We start from the raw sequence: 20,361 nt of genomic DNA, 5'->3' as shown, positions 1-20,361 counted from the left end.
GTCTGAGATATGAAATGAATGCATAGGATTACAGGAGAAAGACAACACATAGATTTGCCTTTAAGGCTTGTATTCCTATACAGTGCAAGTTAAGAAAGAGGGTTTTTTAAAGCATGTGTCTAGTTGGATGCTGTTTTAGATATCTGTATATACATTTATTTTTAACAATTTCAGCTGCCACAAAGGAAAAGTACACCAGGTCGAGTAGTACACATTTGTAATCTCCCTGAAGGAAGCTGTACAGAGAATGATGTTATTAATCTTGGACTTCCCTTTGGAAAAGTCACTAATTATATCCTTATGAAATCCACCAATCAAGTATGTCCTTCTTTTTATTGTTTGCTATTATAAAAGCACAAATATGTACTGTAAATGTATTGTTTGAGTTTTTAACATAAATTGCATTTTCTTAAAGTGCAGTAGTTACCGGTATTTCAAAAGTGACTGTGTGTAGTTAGCTCTTTAGTTCTTCCAGAATAATTGCTTGTTTTATTTATAAGATGAATTGTGCATACTCTAGTTCAGATGCCTAGTTTAGATCATTGTATTTTCAGATGCCTGCATATTTTACAGGGACTTTGTCAAGCAAACACAGGACTGCATTGTAGGAGATTAGTGGCTTTAGTGACCTTTTCTCAGTGGAGGAGAACATCCTTGTACAGTGGTGCCTCGCAAGACGAAATTAATCCGTTCCGCGAGTCTCTTCGTCTAGCGGTTTTTTCGTCTTGCGAAGCAACTCTATTAGCGACTTAGCGGATTAGCGCTATTAGCGGTTTAGTGGCTATTAAAGGCTTAGCGGCTATTAAAGGCTTAGCGGATTAGCGGCTAAAAGGCTATTAGCGGCTTAGCGGCTTAGAAAAAGGGGGGGAGCGGAAAAAAATCGGAACACTCGCAAGACGTTTTCATCTTGCAAAGCAAGCCCATAGGGAAAATCGTCTTGCGAAGCAGCTCAAAAACGGAAAACCCTTTCGTCTAGCGGTTTTCCGTCTTGCGAGGCATTCGTCTTGCGGGGCACCACTGTATAGGTTAGGTTTTCCTGTCTACTCTTAAGAGCCAGTCTTAAGGATGGATAAATCTGTTGATTTTGTGTCTCTCAATTTCTCATTTTTCCTACCTAAAGTTTGCATCTCCACATTTTCACACTAGTTTGCAAATTTATTCAGTAACTTTCATCAGAACTGTAATGCACATCTCTCCCGATAATACACATTTTGGATGCAATTTTGGCCTTTATCTCGATAGACATACATTTTTGGAAGCGGTTTTTCCTTATATAACTATTTTTGTATGCTGTTTTCACTAGGCATGCTTTCTCCTAATATAAACATTTTTGTACACATTATTTGGTTGGAAAAATGCATTGTGAAATCCAGAAGTGTGAAATTTGAAGGAAGGCTGTTTCAGTGTGCATGTTGTTTTAAGGAATGTGATTTAGGTAGGTTCATATTGAAATGCAAAGTGAACCAAATTTCTCTCCCAACCCCTATCATGGTTAAGAAAGAGAAACTTTAAACCCAATACCCAGTTTAGATGACATGCTAAGCCACACCTTGATTTAGCTACTGCACTGTGCTCAAAGGACCAAGGCAAAGTGGATACAGGCTGCTCTCCAGAATGCACCAGTTTGCACAGCTTCAGTAAACCACTTTTTGGATTACCATGATGTGTAAATGAAGCCAATGTTCCTTTCCTTCTGCATATAGCTTATAGTTAAACTGTAATAATCAATTACCATTTTTTTTAAACCCACATTTATGAGTTTCCGTTCTGCTAATTTTTTTGTACCGGGTCCCATGAAAATTACTTGAAATCTTTCACAGGGCTTGGGATATATTTTTCCTTGTGTGGCTAGATGCAAAGGAGGGCAAGGCTCTTGAACCGTTAGTAAAATGTGGAAATCTTAGCAGACTGTCCTTTCAACATCCCTGATTACAAGATGCATCTACCATGCCACTTTCTTTTACATATCAGTGGAAGATACTGGTGTCCTGTCTTTCTGTGTAACTAAAATTATGCGTGTGTGTGTGTGTGTGTACACATACACATATAACTTGATTAGTAGAGAAATAAGTGTGTCTACTTATCAACACATAAATATCACAATATATTAAGATAATCGTACTATTTATTCTAATGATCTTCACTTTAATATACTATGAAGATGCAGTTTTTGTCATGTTTTTCTTTTTTTTACTAATACAGTTTCTGTATTATAACAGGCTTTTCTAGAAATGGCCTACACTGAGGCAGCTCAGGCTATGGTGCAGTACTACAAAGAAAAACCTGCAATGATAAATGATGACAAATTGCTCATTAGAATGTCTAAAAGATACAGAGAACTTCAGTTGAAGGTAAATAAATTAGTTATCCTGTCTTTCTGTGAATTTTGGTGTTAGTTGTTCAACTGCTTTCATTGCTAGTATGTTGTTTTCAGATAAGCTTTCATAAATTCTTTTCTACTGTTTTCCCCTTCACCATGTCATTGTTTATATACCTGTGGTATCATTTATTGGGCAAGCCTGCCTTTTCTGCTTAGACTGAGTATTAGACTAAAGTATTGGACAAATAAGACCCCTGATTTCTCCCATAGACCCCATCTGTACTGTCTATACATTTAAAGAGCTATCATAGTATTTTAAACAGTCATGGTTTCCTGCAAAGAATCCTTGGGAACAGTAGATTGTTAAGAGTGCTGAGAGTTGTTAGAAGACCCCTATTCCCCTCACAGACCCTGTGTTCCCTGGGAATTGGGATTGATGGTTAACTACTCTAGGTAATAAACTCATGTGTAGAGAAGATTTCAGCAAAACTTTATCTATGGAGCTTTTCTGTAAACAATATATCAACGGAAACGTGTAGCTTGTGCCATTGCTGATGAGTTGTGTGACATGTTTGTAGTTTTTATTAAAAAGGCATTTTTGTAGCCAGTGTTAGTCAGTGGGCTCTCATAAGTATGTCGCCCACATGTGCTCAGTATGAGCCTGCTGTGAAAGGAGTGAGTGTGGGCTGAATGGAATGTTGGGTGGGTAAGAATAAATGCCAAGTGAAGATGATCAGTTTGGTACTTGTAATGTGGAATGGTAGCTTCAGCTGCATGGCTGCTTCAGTTCTGTAGGCTCCATGTGTCTGTTCCAGCGAACAGCCAAATCTGGGACTTAGGTCAACCACACTGCCACTCATATCCACCCTATTTCAAGACTGTAGTAAATCTTGAACCAGGACTTTCTTTCAGCCGGGGGTCAGTGGAATTGAGTACCGGCACCTCTCTTGTGCCAACAGAGGCAGAGGTTGGCACAGCACTCAGGTCAACAACTTCGGGTGGGTGCTCCCCCTAAAAAAAGTTCAACAAGTTCTGGCACCTCTTCTCTAGAAAAAAGCCCTGTCTGAAACTAACCACAGGATGAGATATTATGCCATATAAATATTGTCTAAATAATGTGTCTATTAGGGCTCTTAATAGCTGTAATTTCTCAGCAGTTTGAGTGGAAATGTAAAGCCACTAGCCAGCAATGGATGCTATAGTGGGGCAGCGGACTCACTTGACCTGCAACTGTATCACTCCTGCTTACCAGCAGGGGCAAGGTTGGTGTACTGCAAATGCACTGTGCCCTCTTCGCTCCTTCTCCTCTTCCTCCTGGTTTGCAGCAGCAACATGACTGATACAATGTCAGGTATTATGCTGCTGCCTTCACCACCATCTTGTACTGTCCTTAGCAACTTCTTTAACCAAATGGTTTCTTGCCAATTGAATAATTGTTTTTAGTTGATTAGTTTTCTCTTATTCAACAGTAAGAAACTAAGTCATAGCATTCTGCAAAGTAAGCATAATAAAATAATATTCATACTAGTGCTTCTCTTTAAATAGCTTGAAGTGTGAAGCTTATTTACGATTATTAATCTGTATGTTTATATTTGGCTTAGAAACCAGGTAAGAATGTGGCAGCAATAATCCAAGACATCCATTCTCAGAGGGAGCGGGACATGTTGCGGGAGACAGACAGGTATTACACAATGTTAACAGTTGATGGCAGAAAGACGCTGAGATTGCTTTATAGAACAGAGATGCTTTTGGATAATACAAAAATAGGCAGACAGGAGACATTTCTGCAAGTCTAAAGCTAGGAACAACAGCTTTTACTTTTTTGATTTGAAATGTGTTTTTTGAAAAGTTAAGAGACTTAAAAATTGTTTGCTATACAGCGGTACCTCGGGTTACAAACTTAATTCATTCTGGAGGTCCATTCTTAACCTGAAACCGTTCTTAACCTGAGGTGTGCTTTCACTAATGCGGCCTCCTGCTGCCGCTGCGCCACTGGCGCGCGATTTCCATTCTTATCCTGGGGCAGAGTTCGCAACCCGAGGTACTACTTCTGGGTTAGCTGAGTTTGTTACTCGAAGCGTTTGTAACCCGAGGTACCACTGTGTTAAGAAAATGCATGCTGAAATACTGACATTCTCAGTAAAATCTGCTGAGCACAAACTACAACGTATTTCTGAAATTTTCAAGAAGAAAATGCCAAATGCACAGACACTGTGAAATACCAGTTTTAAATAAAATATTAATCCACTTTATATTATTTCCTGTTTATTGTTGTCTATAGTTAAGACAAAAAACTAGTAGATGAACTCATAAATTACCTTTTTACTTGCAGTTAAGGTACTTGTAGTTAAGGTATTTTAGTCATTCTCTAGAGCTAATATATGTAGATGGCTGGATATGCATTCAGTTCAAAATCATCAGATTGTTTGGTTACGTGAACAAATCTTAATGTCCTTAAGATAGTGTAATGTTTTACGATGGTATGAACTGCTTTGGTGTTTCTGTCTTGTGATTGAAAAGTGGAATAAAATACTATAAAACTATTATAAAACAATGATAAGAATAATAAGTAGCATCCTTCTTTTTCTTTGTGTTATAGATATGGACCTGAAAGGCCTCGGTCTCGCAGCCCTATAAGCCGTTCTCTTTCCCCAAGATCACACACTCCAAGCTTTACTTCCTGCAGTTCCCCACATAGTCCGCTGAGCACAAACTGGACAGACTGGGGAAATGGGAGAGAGCAATGGGATCAGTCTTCATATTCCCGAAGGGAGGAAGAAAGAGAATCAATGCCCTGGAGAGAGAATGGGGAAGAGAAAAGAGATAGAACTGACACATGGGTGCATGAGAGAAAACATTATGTGCGCCATTTGGATAAACTAGACTCGGAAGAACGTTCTGAAGGAACCAGAAGCTACAGAGAAAAATATTTAAGAGGGGTGTCACCAAGTGCAAAGGGGATTCATGGTTTGCCTGGATATAAGAACAGAGAAGAAGACTATTATAGGAAACCAACAAAGCAAAAAATTGATAAGTATTCAAAACAGACACTGGATACAGCTCCAAAGTGTAAAAGGAAGGAAGAAGCAAGATTGAAAGAACACAAGCATTCTCACTGTGAAGATCCAACAAGAGAAGAAAAATTAGAACAGAAACCCAACAAGGTCCCTGACAAGCAAAAGCAAAGTGATAAAGAAAAATTCAAGGATTCTGATAAAAAGTCAGAGGACGAAGTACCTGATGAGGCTGAAAGAGTTAATGTGAAGACAGGGACAGGAACTGAAAATGAGGTAATAAGTGATTTAAGTTACTATTGGAAAATTTTATGAGACACACTGTAATTAAAAGCACCTCTTCTATAAAATAACTTGGTGTGAATTTACAGAATGAACATGCACAGATGTAAATTAGACTCCCATCAACACTGTCTCTCCTTGCCTATTTCTAGAAATCAGATTAAATAATTTCCCGCCCATGTTGCAGGCATCACCTCCTAGTGTATATTCTATTCTATTTATTATATTACATATTATTTGTGTGTGTGTGTATCAGTTGTGTTGATTATATGTCACCACTTTGTCATTTTGCCAGTGAACAACCTCAACGGAACTGACTATTTAAGAATTTGTGTGTTGTTTATTTGTTAATTAAGGGATTTGAAATTGGGAGCAAATGTTGTTGTTAAGTAAAATCACAAGGACATACAAGCTAAAGTTTCCAATGGAATAGAATAGAAAAAGATACCCAAGAAACATATTGCAACAGTTTAATTTAGAATTCCTGGTGCAGATTATCACTATGGAACAGCAGTCACATTTGATAAAATTTGCATAAAGCTATTTACTGCAATGTTCAGTACAGCTGTCTATCCCTGCCCAGTGTATCATTACTTATGCTGAGAAGTGACTTACTGTTAATTATAATCAAATTACTTTTACAACATTTCCCATTATAATTACTGTCCTGAGAACTGGATCACATTCATTTTTATTTCATAACTGTCATAATGTGGAAGGTAATTCACTGATTTTGTGACATTTTAAAATAGCAAATCCTTACCTTAATTTGTACAAGTTACGAACGTGCATTCCTACAGTACAATTTTACAGTGAATGGACTTGTCTGGATCTTCTGATAACTCCAGTATTAAGCATTATTATTTTGCTCTTTGTAGCTGGGAACCTAAGATCAGCTTAAATTCACAAAGAGGTGAGGATTGCAGAGTGCAGTAAAAAATAAATAAAAAAAATTAGGGGAAGGCAGACAAAACAGCAAGCAAGTTGAATTCGGAAGCACTGTGTTAAATCCGAATGTAGTAATCTTCTCCAGGGGTCTAGCTCTGAAAAAACAGGGGTTCTCCAGGCTTGCAGAAAAATCTGGCTGTGTCCAGCACTGGTTGAGTGGCATCTCATCATTTTATCAATAAAGCTTCATGCTGTCAAACACCCAGAGTAGTTTATAATTTGTGTTCAAATAACACAATGAATGGATTGATAGAGGCACTTGCAGCTCTCTAATTCTAAAAAAGCAAAACAAAACCAGGTAACCCATCTGATAACCTGGGAGAAGGGGCAATACTGAGAGCTTATCCACACTTCCTCTTGTTCCACTGCTTTCCCCCAGGGAAAACTGCTCTTTAGAACTCAGTTGGAGCAAGTGACAATTGGGTTTTCTGCACATTCCTGTTTGTTCTTATTTAGAACTAAAGAGCAGATTTTCCCTGGGAAAGCAGTAGGGCAAGGGGAAAATTGCTCGGACCCATGCCTAGAAAGCGTGAGTCAAGCAGAATACTGCCAAGACCCATGCTTTCTAGGCACGGGACAAGTGGAAGTGTGGACGAGGCCTCCACTAAACCAGCATTTGATTTTCTGGTATGTACATCCATCCATCAAATTTTGAAGGTGGGAGGAAGAGGGCTCACATCATGAATGAGGGATGCAATGTAAGTTCACTTTTTATATTACATCTGTCTTCACCCATAGACAATCTCTGTCTTAGGTTAAAAATACATATTCTAATATGGAGATACCCTTTCCCGCAAATAAGCAGATGAAAGAAGCAGAAGATCCTATGGAAAACTCAAGAAAAGAAAAGGTGAGATTTATACGTTCATGGGCCTTGATATCTAATGTAAAATTTGTTTGCTTGAAAATTTCTTGAGTCACTTGGCTGCCAGATATTCAATATATAATCAAAAACATGAAAAATACAAACAACACTAAAATCAGATAGAAACACATAGCACAGTGAAGGTGCAAATCTGCAGGAAGGCAACACATTCATGAGCATGGCCTGTGGTGTGTTGCTTTAAAACAGGATCTTCACAGTGGCAGCACCTCAACACTAGGATATTTTCCCCCACTAGGGAAGTGTGATCATATCTAATACTGTCAAATTTCAGATTTTAGCTGAAAATGTTTTTGTTCATCCTGACTTTGGGGACATATGTTTTGTACGGGTCTTGTATTACTTTGCTGCTGTATAAAGTTATAATTTTAATCATGATGTTTTAAAATGTTTTAAATGATTGTGTATAATTGCTGTGCTTTTTATTATGCTGATGACTGCCCTGGGCTCCATCATGAGGAAGGGTGGTCTATTAATAATAGCAATAGCCAGTACGGTTATATTAATTTTAAAAAACAGCCACCAGATTTATTTGATTAATTAATTTTTGTAAATAGTTAAGTTTTTGTGTGCCCCCTAAAATCCAGAAATGCAATTACAATCTGGGGAGCAGATTCTAACTTTTACTGAAAAGAAGTTAATGCAGAAGGCGGCTCTCTGTATGGCACAGAGAACCCAAGCTGTTTAGGATTTTAAGGGCAATAAGCAGCACTTTGAATTGAGTCTGGAAGGGCACTTCCAAAAGTATTTGGGTGTGGGGATGACACTCATTGTTGTGTGAGGAGGACTTCCCTTTCATCTCTTCCTCCCACAACTCCCCACATCCACATCTGCTCCAGAAAGTACCCCAAACCTCTGCAGCATTTTATGGGAGTATGTGGGATGCTGCAGGGGTGAAGATCCGTTGCTCCAATGGTGTGTATTCTGTTTGTAGAAGGACACTACTGGATTTCACCCAAAGGCTTTACAAATTATGTCATCATGACCTTTGCTTCTTTGGACAGATCCTCAGAGTCTTTTTTTAGTTGTTCTCTACATACTTAGATTGCTTTGAATACTTGGCACTGGCTTTCAAAAATTTGGCATCTTTGAAAAGCTATAGAGTTTAAAAAATTAAATCCAAGCATTAGGCCAACTTGTCACTTTGAGCAGGAGCAAATTAAATAAAGTTAAAGTGAGAACTTATTGAAAGGATACATAAGTGGAAAGCTAGTCCCTCAGTCCAGCTCTGAAGAAACATAGGCCAATGTCCTTGGATGTTTTCCAGCATCATATCTTTAGGGTCATGAGCTGATCATCAGATGTGAAAGCTAGCAGTATCTATAGCAGCAGGAAACTGATCTCCCAAGAGTATCTGCCCTCCGCGCCTTTCTAGGACACTAGAAGGATAAGTTTAATAGAGCAAACGGGAGAGAAACAAATAGGCTTAGCTTTTATATTTTCGGACGTTTCCTTCCCCCAACCCTTTACAATTGCTCCTCCCAGGGCATATGACAAAAATTGTCATAACAATGAAAAATAGTAAGGTCAAAAGTTCAAATGGGACTACAACAGCAGAGCCATAGGCACACTGCATTGGGCACACATAAGGATTCTAACAGCTGATGTGTGCCATATGCAGCCTTTTGAACAGAAGCAAAAGTTGTTAGGCAAAACGTTCCTCTGGCTGATATCAAAATCTTTTTTCAAGTTTGAATCACCATCCATCTAAAAATTCCTAGCATTTTGCCAGGCTGTTTTATCATAAATGATAGGGGGGAGAGGGTGCTAGTAAAAACCATACAGATTCTTCAATGCTGGCTGATGCACATTGGGACTGGTAGGGCGGAAAGCAGGGAGGCTAAGAGTAGGCAAAGCCAATGAGGGGCAGAGCTGGAACCAGTGAGGGGCAGAGCCAACTAATTCTACTTTGAATCCCTTTGTTGTTATTTATTAAATTTATATACCACCCTTCCACATAAGATCAGAGTGGTTTACAGTATAAAAACACAAAAGTATAAAATAATAACAAAACAAACAAAAACAATACCCCCCAACATATTTTAAAAGCCATAGATGGATTAATCAGCCAAAGGCCCAGATGAAGAAGAATGTTTTCACCTAGTGCCTAAAGATATGTAATGAAGATGCCAGGAGTGTCTCCCTGGAGAGAGCATTCCACAAATGGGGCGCCACCACAGAAAAGGTCTTTTCTTGTGTGGCCACTCTCCAGACCATCTTCATCTACAAGGGCAACACTGAGACACTAAGGAGAAGGTAACACACAGTGCATCCCCAGGACTGGTTGTAAATAAGCAAACAGGTGGGGGCAGACTGTGGATAATGGGGCAGATCCCCACTTGGCCTAAGGGAACAGCCTCTCCTGCGGTTCCTCATGTGATGTACCAGGAGTGGCAGGCTATAAAATTGACTGAGCCAAAAGTTATGCACAAGCATGGAATCTGGAGGAGGTTATAATAGAGTAGAGAAATTGGATTAAAAACAACTGCTGGTGCCAGGAGAGAAAAATACCTGGGCCTTAGTATTAGTGGAATGTGCTGGACCTGTATATGGTAACCATCTTGGTCTACAAACCCGAATACAAAAGGATCTAGATATATTCCCTATTTATATTGATTATATGGATTTAAGATATATACAGATATATTATATATCCATCATTGTACAAAATAGAAAAAGAGTTCAGACTGTGGCAGGAATCCACCTAGCACTCATGGGAAAATGTGGTGTGATCTCTTAGAACAATCAAATGAAACCTTAACACATGGCATGATAAAAGTCCATAATTTTATCAGGACAAGTTACTTGTTCTTTACTGTTATAAGAATTGTTTTCTCAAAATTTATCTTCTGTACCATGAGAATAAATAAAAACAGTATTTTTAAAAAGGGGGAAGCAGAAGTTTTCAATCTTCACATGTGCATAATAATAATAATAATAATAATAATAATAATAATAAAGGAGAGAGGGAACATGCTAGCCTGTGACTTGCTGTGATTCATTATTAAAATAATGAACCATGGTGTGTTGTTGCATCTGAACTGGACCTCCAATAATATCCTCTTTATTGACATATTCACAATGGGATGTACATCTTTGTTACAGGATTGGGAGAGCGGAAGTGAGATGGAAGCTGAGACCTGGTATCCAACTAATATGGAAGAGCTAGTAACTGTAGATGAGGTGGGAGAAGACGACCTTATAATGGAGCCGGATATAACTGAACTTGAAGAAATAGTAACAGTAGGTCAGAAAGACCAAGAATGTCCTTTAGTGAGTTCTTTAGCTGCTGGATTACAGGTGAAGAATGAGCACAGCTTATTAAGTGGAAGTGAAGACAAATCAAACGCAATGGAATCAAGCTTAGGGTCAGAAGAGGAAAACGCAGGGGATCTCCCTGGCTCTGAAGGTGATAATGCAGCTGATAAAGCACCACATCTAAATCTGGACACTGAGCAGAAGCCAGATGAATTGCAAGAAGACAGACCTCTAAGGGATTCTGATTACCATGATAAGCAAAGAAAAATAAAAGAAAGCACTAACATTCATTTAAGGATGGAAGAGCAGTGTGTATCCTCTGATCCTCCTAAAGAAGAGCTCTTCCAGCAAAATGACACACTTGTAGGTGATGATAAAGCAATGGAATCATTAGAAAGCGAGAGTAGAAAAGCTATGGAAATGCTGGTAAAGAACTCCCAGGAGGAAACAAGCTGTGGAAGCCAGGAACATCAAAAGGCACCGGGTAACTAGTATATTTTTCCTTCTCTCCCTTTGCTAGATTAGTTTTGTTGTCCTTTTTCTGTTCAGTGTTTTTAGTTATTTTGTCATTAAGAGTAAACATTGTTCAAAGCGTTGTGATTTTCCTAGGAAGAAACTCAGTTGAAGAACAGGACTGTCAAAATTAAGGTTCTTATTCAGATGGTGTCAAGGAAATTAGATATGTATCAAGCAAGTGTTCTGGAAGAGACATCCGTTATTATGGTCACTTCTGGGTTCATACAAGTTGAGCTGAACCTTTGGAGCACCCAGCTTAAATTACTTAGAATTGTTAATGGGAAGACCAGGTCAACAACTAAATTATTTATGTCTGGTTGATAAAAAAATATTCCTTAGATATCTTTAAAAGATTAATTTGGCATGAAATGGCTTTTGGGATTGCCACATTTCATTCTTTTTTCATGCCAGAGCATAATAATTTATTTTTCCTGATTTGTTTTTGTTACCCATATGTTTCTTTGTTCATGATTTATGTTACTAGTTCAGAATTTATTGTTCAAAGGCCATGGCTATAGCTGCTATTCAGACAGTAGGGTTGTGGTTCAGATGTTGTATAGCCTCAAGACACAGCTAACTTCAAATATCTTTAGCTAGCTGATCTTTGTGACAATTTGAATTCAAATGTGTCCCATCTAGGCACAGCACAAAACAACCTGTTACTTTTGGCAAACTATCATGTTTCTCTTCTCAATAACTGAGGCTCAGATTGTAGGAGTCCTTCTGACAGATCTTCAAACCTCATACAGCTTGCCAACTTCTAAAGCCTAGAGTTGCCATCTGTTCACCTAAAAATTATAGCTATTCCTTATTGAAGGCTGAAGCGAGAGAGGATATGTATATACATTGTACCGCTCAAAAAACACTGGAATGCAATGTATGTCAACCATGTCATCTGAATTATCTTTAAAACTTGATGGGGGGGTATATTTAGTGTAGAAGCAACACTGGATTGGTCTAGAAAATATGTTGGGTTCAGGTTATAAATATTGCACGGAACTGATTTTACTCAGTATGCTTTTGCTTTCAAAGCAAATTGTAGGTATCAGGAAATGAAAACTACTGACTTCCCAGAGGTAGAATCTAAAAGATCTTACTTTTCACCATCATGGGAACAAGAAGATGTGTTTACGGAGCTCAGCATTCCGCTAGGTATGTCTCATTACAAGCGATACACATTTAACTCTTTACAATACATTTGTTTTGCAAGAAAACAATGGTATCTGTTTCAGATTTTTTAAAAGAGTTATTCAAAAGAGCTTCTGAAAAGAGAGAGAGAGTTTAAAAGGCCCCCACTGGACAGAGAGCCTGGAGAGAGAGAATTTCTATAGACCACAGCAACTCCCCCTCCCCAGCCTTCAAGTCTGCCCTGGTGCTCCACCAGGTGGGTACTGCTGGGTGAGACCAACTCCACCCTGTTCACCCATCCAAAACTCAGTAATACAGTCCAGATCAGCCTCCTCATCGACAACCAGGTCAGGCCTAAAGGCTGACTAATAGGACAACCACAATTCCCTAGGTTACAGGAAGGGCTGGCACATGGCACAGTCAGGTGGGAGAGAGAGTAAGAAAAAGTGACTTAGTCAAGACCACCTAGTGAGAGACAATGGACCCATGGTCTGACTCTATATAGGGCGGCCTCCTATGCTACATTACTCTATATTATTTTTGATAGAGAAATTATAAATATCTGAGAAGTGAAAGCACTATACTTTAAGAAATTCAGGTGACGCCAAAATAAGTTCAACCATTTTTCTCCCCATGGAAAGGAATTTTCTTTATAAGGCTATCTGATTCCCACCCCCGGTAATAATTGCAAGTCAATATTGTTTTATAGGCATGGAATTCGTTGTGCCCAGAACTGGCTTTTACTGCAAACTCTGTGGACTTTTCTATACAAATGAGGAGACAGCAAAGACTCGTCATTGCAGAAGTACTGTTCACTACAAAAATCTTCAGGTAACAACTGATTTATTCATGCAAATTAGTATCTGAAATGTAATGGCACGCATAAACAAGTCTTGGGGCTGCCTCCTGCATTACTGCATGTTCACCACCCTTGTGATGTGAAGCACTTAACACTGTCTACTTGTGAATCCAAGTTAGATTATTTTCAACCCATTTTTCAGTTCTACAGCTTGTTTATTGCAGCATTTTATAGTCTATGGGCAGTATTCAACTATGGCAAAAAAATTGACACAGATTAGGGGGATGGATCAGTCTTGCCCTCTAGGATCAACCCTTCAAGCTTCTTTTCCTGGAGCCTTAGGAGTTATAGCAGCCATGGCAAAGCTTAGAAATTGTTTCTAGTAAAGCACCTCCTAAGGGTGGCTAAAGCCATGGCATCTATGCTCTGGGAAGAAGCATGATGCAGGGGTGTCTGGCTTCCTTCCTACCTGTTACCTAGGTGTTTTGGAACATCTTGGTGGGTGCCTGGTTGAACAACTATAGGCAGTGCAGTCATTGTCAGCAGGGAGTATATGAGTATGTGTGCTGTACATTATGTACAAATAATGGGATATTGATTGTTAGCTGTTGAGTTCAGTACTGAACACCTAGTATAAGACAGCAGTGAGGAGAGATGGATGTATGAGTCTAAGTTCATTCTGTGAACATTCTAAGCCTACATGTAAATTGTACACATTTTGTACACTCTCTGCCTGTGAAGTACACATTTTCAATGCATTTCAATGTATTTTGATTAATTTCCTCTAACCGCAGCACAAAATCTAGAGAATTGCATAATCCAATTAATAGTAGTCTTCCAATCTGCAAGCAAGTTCAGGAACATAGAATTCTGTTGATCTACTAACAAAGCAGACCAAATGAACTCCTCCTGTATCTCTAATAACTAAAAAAGCATAGGTATTAATGCAGTCACACCCAATTCACTTTCTGAAGTCCACCTTTTCTCTCTTTGCTTTCTTCTTTCAAAATGTATTTATTTATATTAAATTTATATACTGCTCTTCATCCAAAGATCACAGGGCAGTTTAGAAATATATCTTACGTGTAAAATGAAGTGAATAAAGATGTATGTCACTGGATTTTCTGGTACAGAACAACAACCTATAGATGACAAAAGCTGAAGATTTACTATAATCCCATGTTGCATACTTCTGTTTCAGATAAATAAGCCTTTTTATTTGGATATGTGTTTGCCTACAGCTCTCTGATCTGACTTTCAAGAACTTCCATTGCTGTGTTCATCATAAATTCTGGCCATTTCAGACCTCTATATTTTGTGCGATTACAATTCAGGCCTTCTGTTAAATCTCGCAAGTTGTCAAAACCAACTAGAAGCTAAAGAGCTTTGGTTCAATTCCCTTGCTGCACATATCAAAAGTCATTGCGCATCAAATTGTTACACATCACGAGAAGATTAACTGTCACCCAGCCTTGGCCTTTCTCTAGAAAATGAAGTGCATGCTGCAAGTTAATACAGAATGCTGGGTAGAGCACGGTAGCAAGTCACGCACAAGTCTCAGTGAAAGGGGAGATGGCAACAGGTGAAAGGCTTGCCTTCGGGATTCTTTTTCTCCCTTTAGGGCAGCCACTAATCCAAGACCAAAGCAGTTTTAAATAGCTGGAAAAATATGCATTTGCTCATTAAAAGTCTATATACATTAATGGTTTTAGTGAACCTAAGCAACAGATGAATCTCTTTTTAAGAGCGTGAAGTAACTGGCATTTCCTTGGCAGCGAGTCAGGAGAAGAAGCACTTAGACAGTTGTCAGCTTCACCACACCCCTTGTGTGCATTTATACTGAATCTAGCTTCTCATTGGGTGCACAGCTGGTCTATACTAAGAGCAGTGCCCTGTGTAGTGCTGTGATGTCATTGAGTAGCAGAAGAGAAGTGACGTCATGCGTGGTTCACTTGTTGCTGCTGCAGTTTGGCATGTAGGAGTTGGGGGCTGGTCATAAATGATGTGAAGCACCCTTCCTGCTACAAAAGTAGGGCCATAAAGTGGGGAGGGGTAAGGGAATTAATAGGAGAGCCACCACCTCCCCTTAATACCAAATGCAATAGATAAACTGGCCTTGATTCTAGATGCAGTTTCTAAACGGTCTCACTGCCATTATATAACAACAACCCTGCATTGACTATTAGGTGTACAGGGCAGCATGAAGCCACATCAATCCCAATTCCCTGGCATTTCTATATGAATGATATGTGTGGTGGGAAAACATATTGTGTGTACACAATTCCATCTGTGTATATGTATGTTGTGTGAAACAACTCTTAGATGGGCTATCCTACTCTCTTTCATGGCTGAGCACTAGAATGGCTGGACATTATGAACCTTATAAATGTCATATTGACTGGTGTGTTTCACTTCCTTTCCTGGTACTGCAAATAATGTGGACAGTATATTCATGGGATTATTACGCAGTTTGATGGGAGAAGGCTCACTACACATATTCAGAAGTACTTTGCTTTAATACTTCACATGTTCCCAAGTTTAGACCTTGTTCAAATCAAGCTCTGAACAGAGCTATTGTTACAGAACAAACCAATAGTGAATTAACGTTTGGCTAAATACTAATGATGTGGCTCCCCCTCCTTGCATTGCTCAGAGGAGCAAGCTGACAAAGCAACCTAGTTGTGAGGAAAAAGAGGACAGCTGTTCCTACAAGCTCACAGCCACTGCTGCGGCAGTACTTCTCATCCCTAGCTAGTTCCTGTCCACCTGTTCCTTTGGGTGGCAGAATAGGTAGTGTTTTATTCCCGTTGAGCAGGAGGTGAGGTAAGGTTGCAGGCAGATCAACAGTAATAAGATGTGGTGTAAAATAATGATTTTTCATTTAGCTGTGGGGTCCTTTGGTGGCATGTGAGCCTTGGTAAATGCCTGGTTATGCTGACTTCTGTTTTTGGGCCTAGATATCATATTGGTATTTCCTCCATCTTAGGAGTTATGTGAGCATTAGAATCATAGAATTGTAGAGTTGGAAGGGACCACGAGGATCATCTAGTCCAACCCCCTGCAAGGCAGGAATCTTTCACCAAACATGGGGCTCAAACCCCATGATTAAGAGATTAAGAGTCCCATGCTCTACCAGCTGAGCCTATCCCTCAAGGCATCTTCAGCCCTATAGAGTGACATAAGCATTTGTGGCCGTGGCTTGAAGGCATGAAGTTATATGGTTGAAAATCAAATTACCTATATTTTCATTATTTCATTCACCACAGAAGTACCTATCCCAGCTTGCAGAAGAGAATCTGAAGATGAATGAGAAAGAAGGCAGTTTGCCACAAGATGATAATGGGATTGTCCCTCACTTTGAGGAGAAAAAGCTATGAGGTGAACACTAATGGTTTTCTGCTGATCCTGCTTGTGCACCTTTTGTTTGCACTGTTGAAAGGCAAGCATAATGAGAAGCTTGTTCTATGCATCTACACTGACAGCACCATTTAAAAACAATGTCTGAAATACAGTGAAGCAAAGTGACATATCTGATAGCAGTAAAGCTCCACTTTCTCAGCCTGTAATAGGCACAACAGCTCTCTTTAAACTAGAATTCTCAGGGATTCTCTCAGTGTTGGTTCAGGTAAATTGTTTAGTGAAAATATTCTGGGAGTGAGGAAGAAATAACCTGAAAAATCCTTGGTTAAAATACTTTTATTTACATCACCTAGTCCAGCAGTGAACTACGGGTCTTGTAAGTACATCTATAAGTTATTGTTGTGTTACTGCTGATAACATTGGTTCCATCATATGATAACAATATCCATGTCTTGTATGAAATACTCACAGTTCATATATTCAAAGGGCTTACAATCCACATTGGGATGGGGGCAGAAGCAGTGAAGCCCTTTCCCCCTTCAGTGCCTTGACACATTTCAGAAGACTAAATATGTTCCAAGTTTTGCCTCTGGTAGGATTGCTTATTGCTTCTCTTCTTTCCTTAAGGTTTTATTCTTCCTAATTTTAGAAATCAACCAGGCACTTAATTTTGTTTCACTCAGAGCCATCGCCCAATTTAAGAAACCTTAGTCGACTGACAGTATAAGTGTATTAAGTCTGCATAAATTTGCACATGAATAAAAGAAGTCCTAAAGTAGGGACATCTTCCTTTGTCTCAGATGATGAACATACTTGTTGCACCATCTTAGAATGTGCAATGAGGGATGCAGGAGGGAGGTGGTGGCACATGATGGTGGGAAGGTTTGGTCCCAGGGCATGGTTGAAAACACAAGATGCAGCAGCCTTGCTGAAACTAAGCAGGATGGGTGTGGTCTGTGCCTGCATGGGGAAATGATTGAGGAGCATCTGGTATGCTTTGAGTTGCATAATGGAAGAAGGGCAGATATATAGTTAAAGAAAAAATATCCTGCATTTGCCCAGTTGATCAGACACACCATCTAAATTAATTAAAATGTTTTTAATGATTGATCAGCTAAAGCTCTGAGCAGACTTTGAATTTCACTTCCATTAATTTCTATGTTGATGATATAGGTGTCCAGTATAGTATTATAGTTGTGTTTCAGCAATATGTGTGTTTATATCATCCAGAGTTCCACTAAAGTAAACTGCTTTACTTTTTTGTTGTTTTAGTAAGGTTTGGAGTGGTAAAATGCATAGATTCTGTAAGACTGTTAGTAGCATTAATCACAGGATGATCTTTTAAAAAATGCACCAGGTACTATTTGAATTGCTGAGCCATATCTAAAATCAGAGCAAGTGTATTTGTTGCATTTCCTTTTTTAAAATGTTTTTAAAGAAAATTGGAGAAATTATAGAAAAAATATCTGTGAATTACCATATTATATTTTCTTGCCATTGGCACCTTTAAGAATTTTCTTATCTATGAGTAAATCAACACAAAAAAATCGCCCGGTTGCCAAGATCTCCCAATAAAAATATTACATTACCTGTTTCATATTATAATATTTTTTGTGGGAGGAAATGGAACCAGCATCTTCAGTTAACTTTCTTTGTTACCTTGCAAGTGTGTGCTGTCACTAGGCTAGGTTCCATTTCATTAAATGGCAGAAACATTCCATTTATTACCATCAGAGATGAGGTCAAACAGCACATTTCAGATTCACAAACTTTAGAGCCTTTGAGGTCCTGACCTTCGGCTAGGCAATGTAAGTAAGAGGCAGGGGCAGACATGGCTTTCAAGCACACATCTAATCCCACGTATCAGGTGTACTGAACTTTGCATCCATCCTCTTTAAAACATTTTATTCCACCTTTCAGCATAAAAATTTCAGAGGTGAATAAGAGAGTTTTAAGTCTCTTAAAAGAGAAAAATGAAAACCAGCAATAAAAGAAATAAATGTTTACGGCTGGCTTTTAGAAACATGAATACTCTTGCACTGTTCCAGGAAAGACATAATCTGTGGAGGCAACATGGAGATCTTTATTTTGCCATCAGTAAAAATGCTAACATAGGCAGTTCCCAATGAAGGATGCATATCCTGCTGGGAGATAACCACACATAGCTGTGGAGATGGGAGGCTGTTCCCTTGCAACAATGGGCCACCTTGGCTTGGAATTTTTGCACCAAAAATCTGAAACTTAAGAAATGCTACTTTCATACCTGACTGAATTCTTCACAAATGTCATTTGTACACATTAAGTTGTATGTATAGCACAATGCAGACTATTTATTACTACTATGTAAAAAGCTTTCTTATTTATAAAGTGTTGCAAAATATCTCAGATAATTTTTTTAAAGTATTTAGAACTAGTAATAATTTCTTATTTGTCTTTACTTACTACTGTAATGGGCGTTAAGTATCCCATGTATTATTATTATTTTTCATTCTAAAACCAAAGAATCTAAGAATTGCCCCCCCCCAAAAAAAACTTGACAACTATGCTACTGGCCTGCACACTAGTTTAGTATCAGGCTTTCAGGGTTTTTCTGTCTCTGTTAAGTCTGTGTTTGTTGGTATATACTTGAACTGGACCAGACGTTACTATTTATTGAGTTCACACAATCTTGTTTAATCATTGGCTTGTAAACATTTAGAATGTATTAGAATTTAACTTATTTAGGAAGCATCACAAGTTTTAATTGCTCTGTGTACCTGAGATTTCAAATTGTGTTTATTAAAATGGACAAATTATTGTAATAAAGAGAATTTTAATGGCTATGCAAGAACTGGTGATCTTTTCTTTCAATGGCACACGCCTCTCTCTGTAGATGTAATGCTACTGATCCTTTTAATTACAGTGTGGAGGTCAGGAGCAAGCTGCAAGATCACATCCTGTTCCCCCAGATCCTTTCCACGCAATGCAACCAAAATATTTAAGCTTAATTTGTTTAAGGGTCCAGACTTCACATGCAGGGTCCAGACTTCACAGTGTTCTCATCCTGATTCTGCAACTGAGATGGACAAATCCAAAGCCCAGGACAGGTGCCTCTACTGCTCAGACAAACATTTTGTTTGCCTGCATCCAGGCCAAGGCATTCAGAAGGTCGTTCCAGAACAAAGCCTGACCCTAGCAATAATCATGTTCATATCATAACTCTGGCACATCAGGGTATGGCTGAAGATTTAACTGTTCATGTGTCAGAAGAAAAGAACTCTGTAAACTAGCCTTAAGCAGGTATTATGGGGTAGGGGATATAGATGAAAGCTTACTAAAACACACTTCTTTTTACAGGAACCTCAAATAACTTTCCTGTGTAGTGCTAAAGAAATGTCAGGTGAAATTCATTCTTGTCCCCATTTTTAAGTCTTTTTTTCCTTTTCCATTTTATTAAAATACATTGCTTTTCCTTTTTTAGATTTGATATGTATATTGTATTCCCCCTACTGGACAGTTAATTATTGCAGCAATGGCATGAGTCAGTATTTCAGCTTTTAATCTAACATTGTGTATGAAGTAGTACATTTAAAATACCAGTGGCAAACTGCTCTACAATCCAATTATCTCTTGGATAAATAATTTGAATTTCATAATTTTACTTGATGTATATTTGTGAATGAATGTCTATTAGCTACATTTCACTGGTTTTGAAACTGATACTCAAATGTGACGTTTAGGAGTTACGTACCAGATGCGATGCAGAGACTTTTAGGTTTTATGCATTCTTGCATTTTAGGGTGTGTGGTTGTTTTGGTTTTGTTTTGTTTTGTTTTGTTTTTGCATTGCAGTCTTGTGTGTGTGTTTTTAAGAA

The 20,361-nt window shown here is 38.6% G+C and overlaps 1 protein-coding gene across 12 annotated transcripts in view; it reads left to right on the top strand.

The window, feature by feature from the left end:
* The window catches only part of RBM20 (RNA binding motif protein 20), a 115,278-nt gene extending 95,943 nt beyond the window's left edge, over positions 1 to 19,335 (top strand). For 7 of the 12 annotated variants that reach the window (XM_083504760.1, XM_083504751.1, XM_083504761.1 and 4 more), the window contains 9 exons: positions 175 to 318; positions 2,220 to 2,351; positions 3,922 to 4,001; positions 4,920 to 5,610; positions 7,319 to 7,414; positions 10,553 to 11,189; positions 12,254 to 12,373; positions 13,059 to 13,180; positions 16,415 to 19,335. In XM_083504760.1, the coding sequence (XP_083360886.1) occupies positions 175 to 318; positions 2,220 to 2,351; positions 3,922 to 4,001; positions 4,920 to 5,610; positions 7,319 to 7,414; positions 10,553 to 11,189; positions 12,254 to 12,373; positions 13,059 to 13,180; positions 16,415 to 16,525 (2,133 nt within the window). In that variant the 3' untranslated portion in view covers positions 16,526 to 19,335. The remainder of the gene's footprint in view (positions 1 to 174; positions 319 to 2,219; positions 2,352 to 3,921; positions 4,002 to 4,919; positions 5,611 to 7,318; positions 7,415 to 10,552; positions 11,190 to 12,253; positions 12,374 to 13,058; positions 13,181 to 16,414) is intronic. The other 5 variants (XM_083504762.1, XM_083504755.1, XM_083504756.1 and 2 more) reach the window with 3 other exon arrangements.
* The last annotated feature ends 1,026 nt before the right edge of the window (positions 19,336 to 20,361 follow it).

This window comes from Podarcis liolepis, assembly GCF_965112155.1.
Source record: "Podarcis liolepis genome assembly, chromosome: 5".
Lineage (NCBI taxonomy): Eukaryota > Metazoa > Chordata > Lepidosauria > Squamata > Lacertidae > Podarcis > Podarcis liolepis.
The sequence above is the reverse complement of the archived record's forward strand: the minus strand, read 5'-3'. Positions and strand labels throughout refer to the sequence as shown.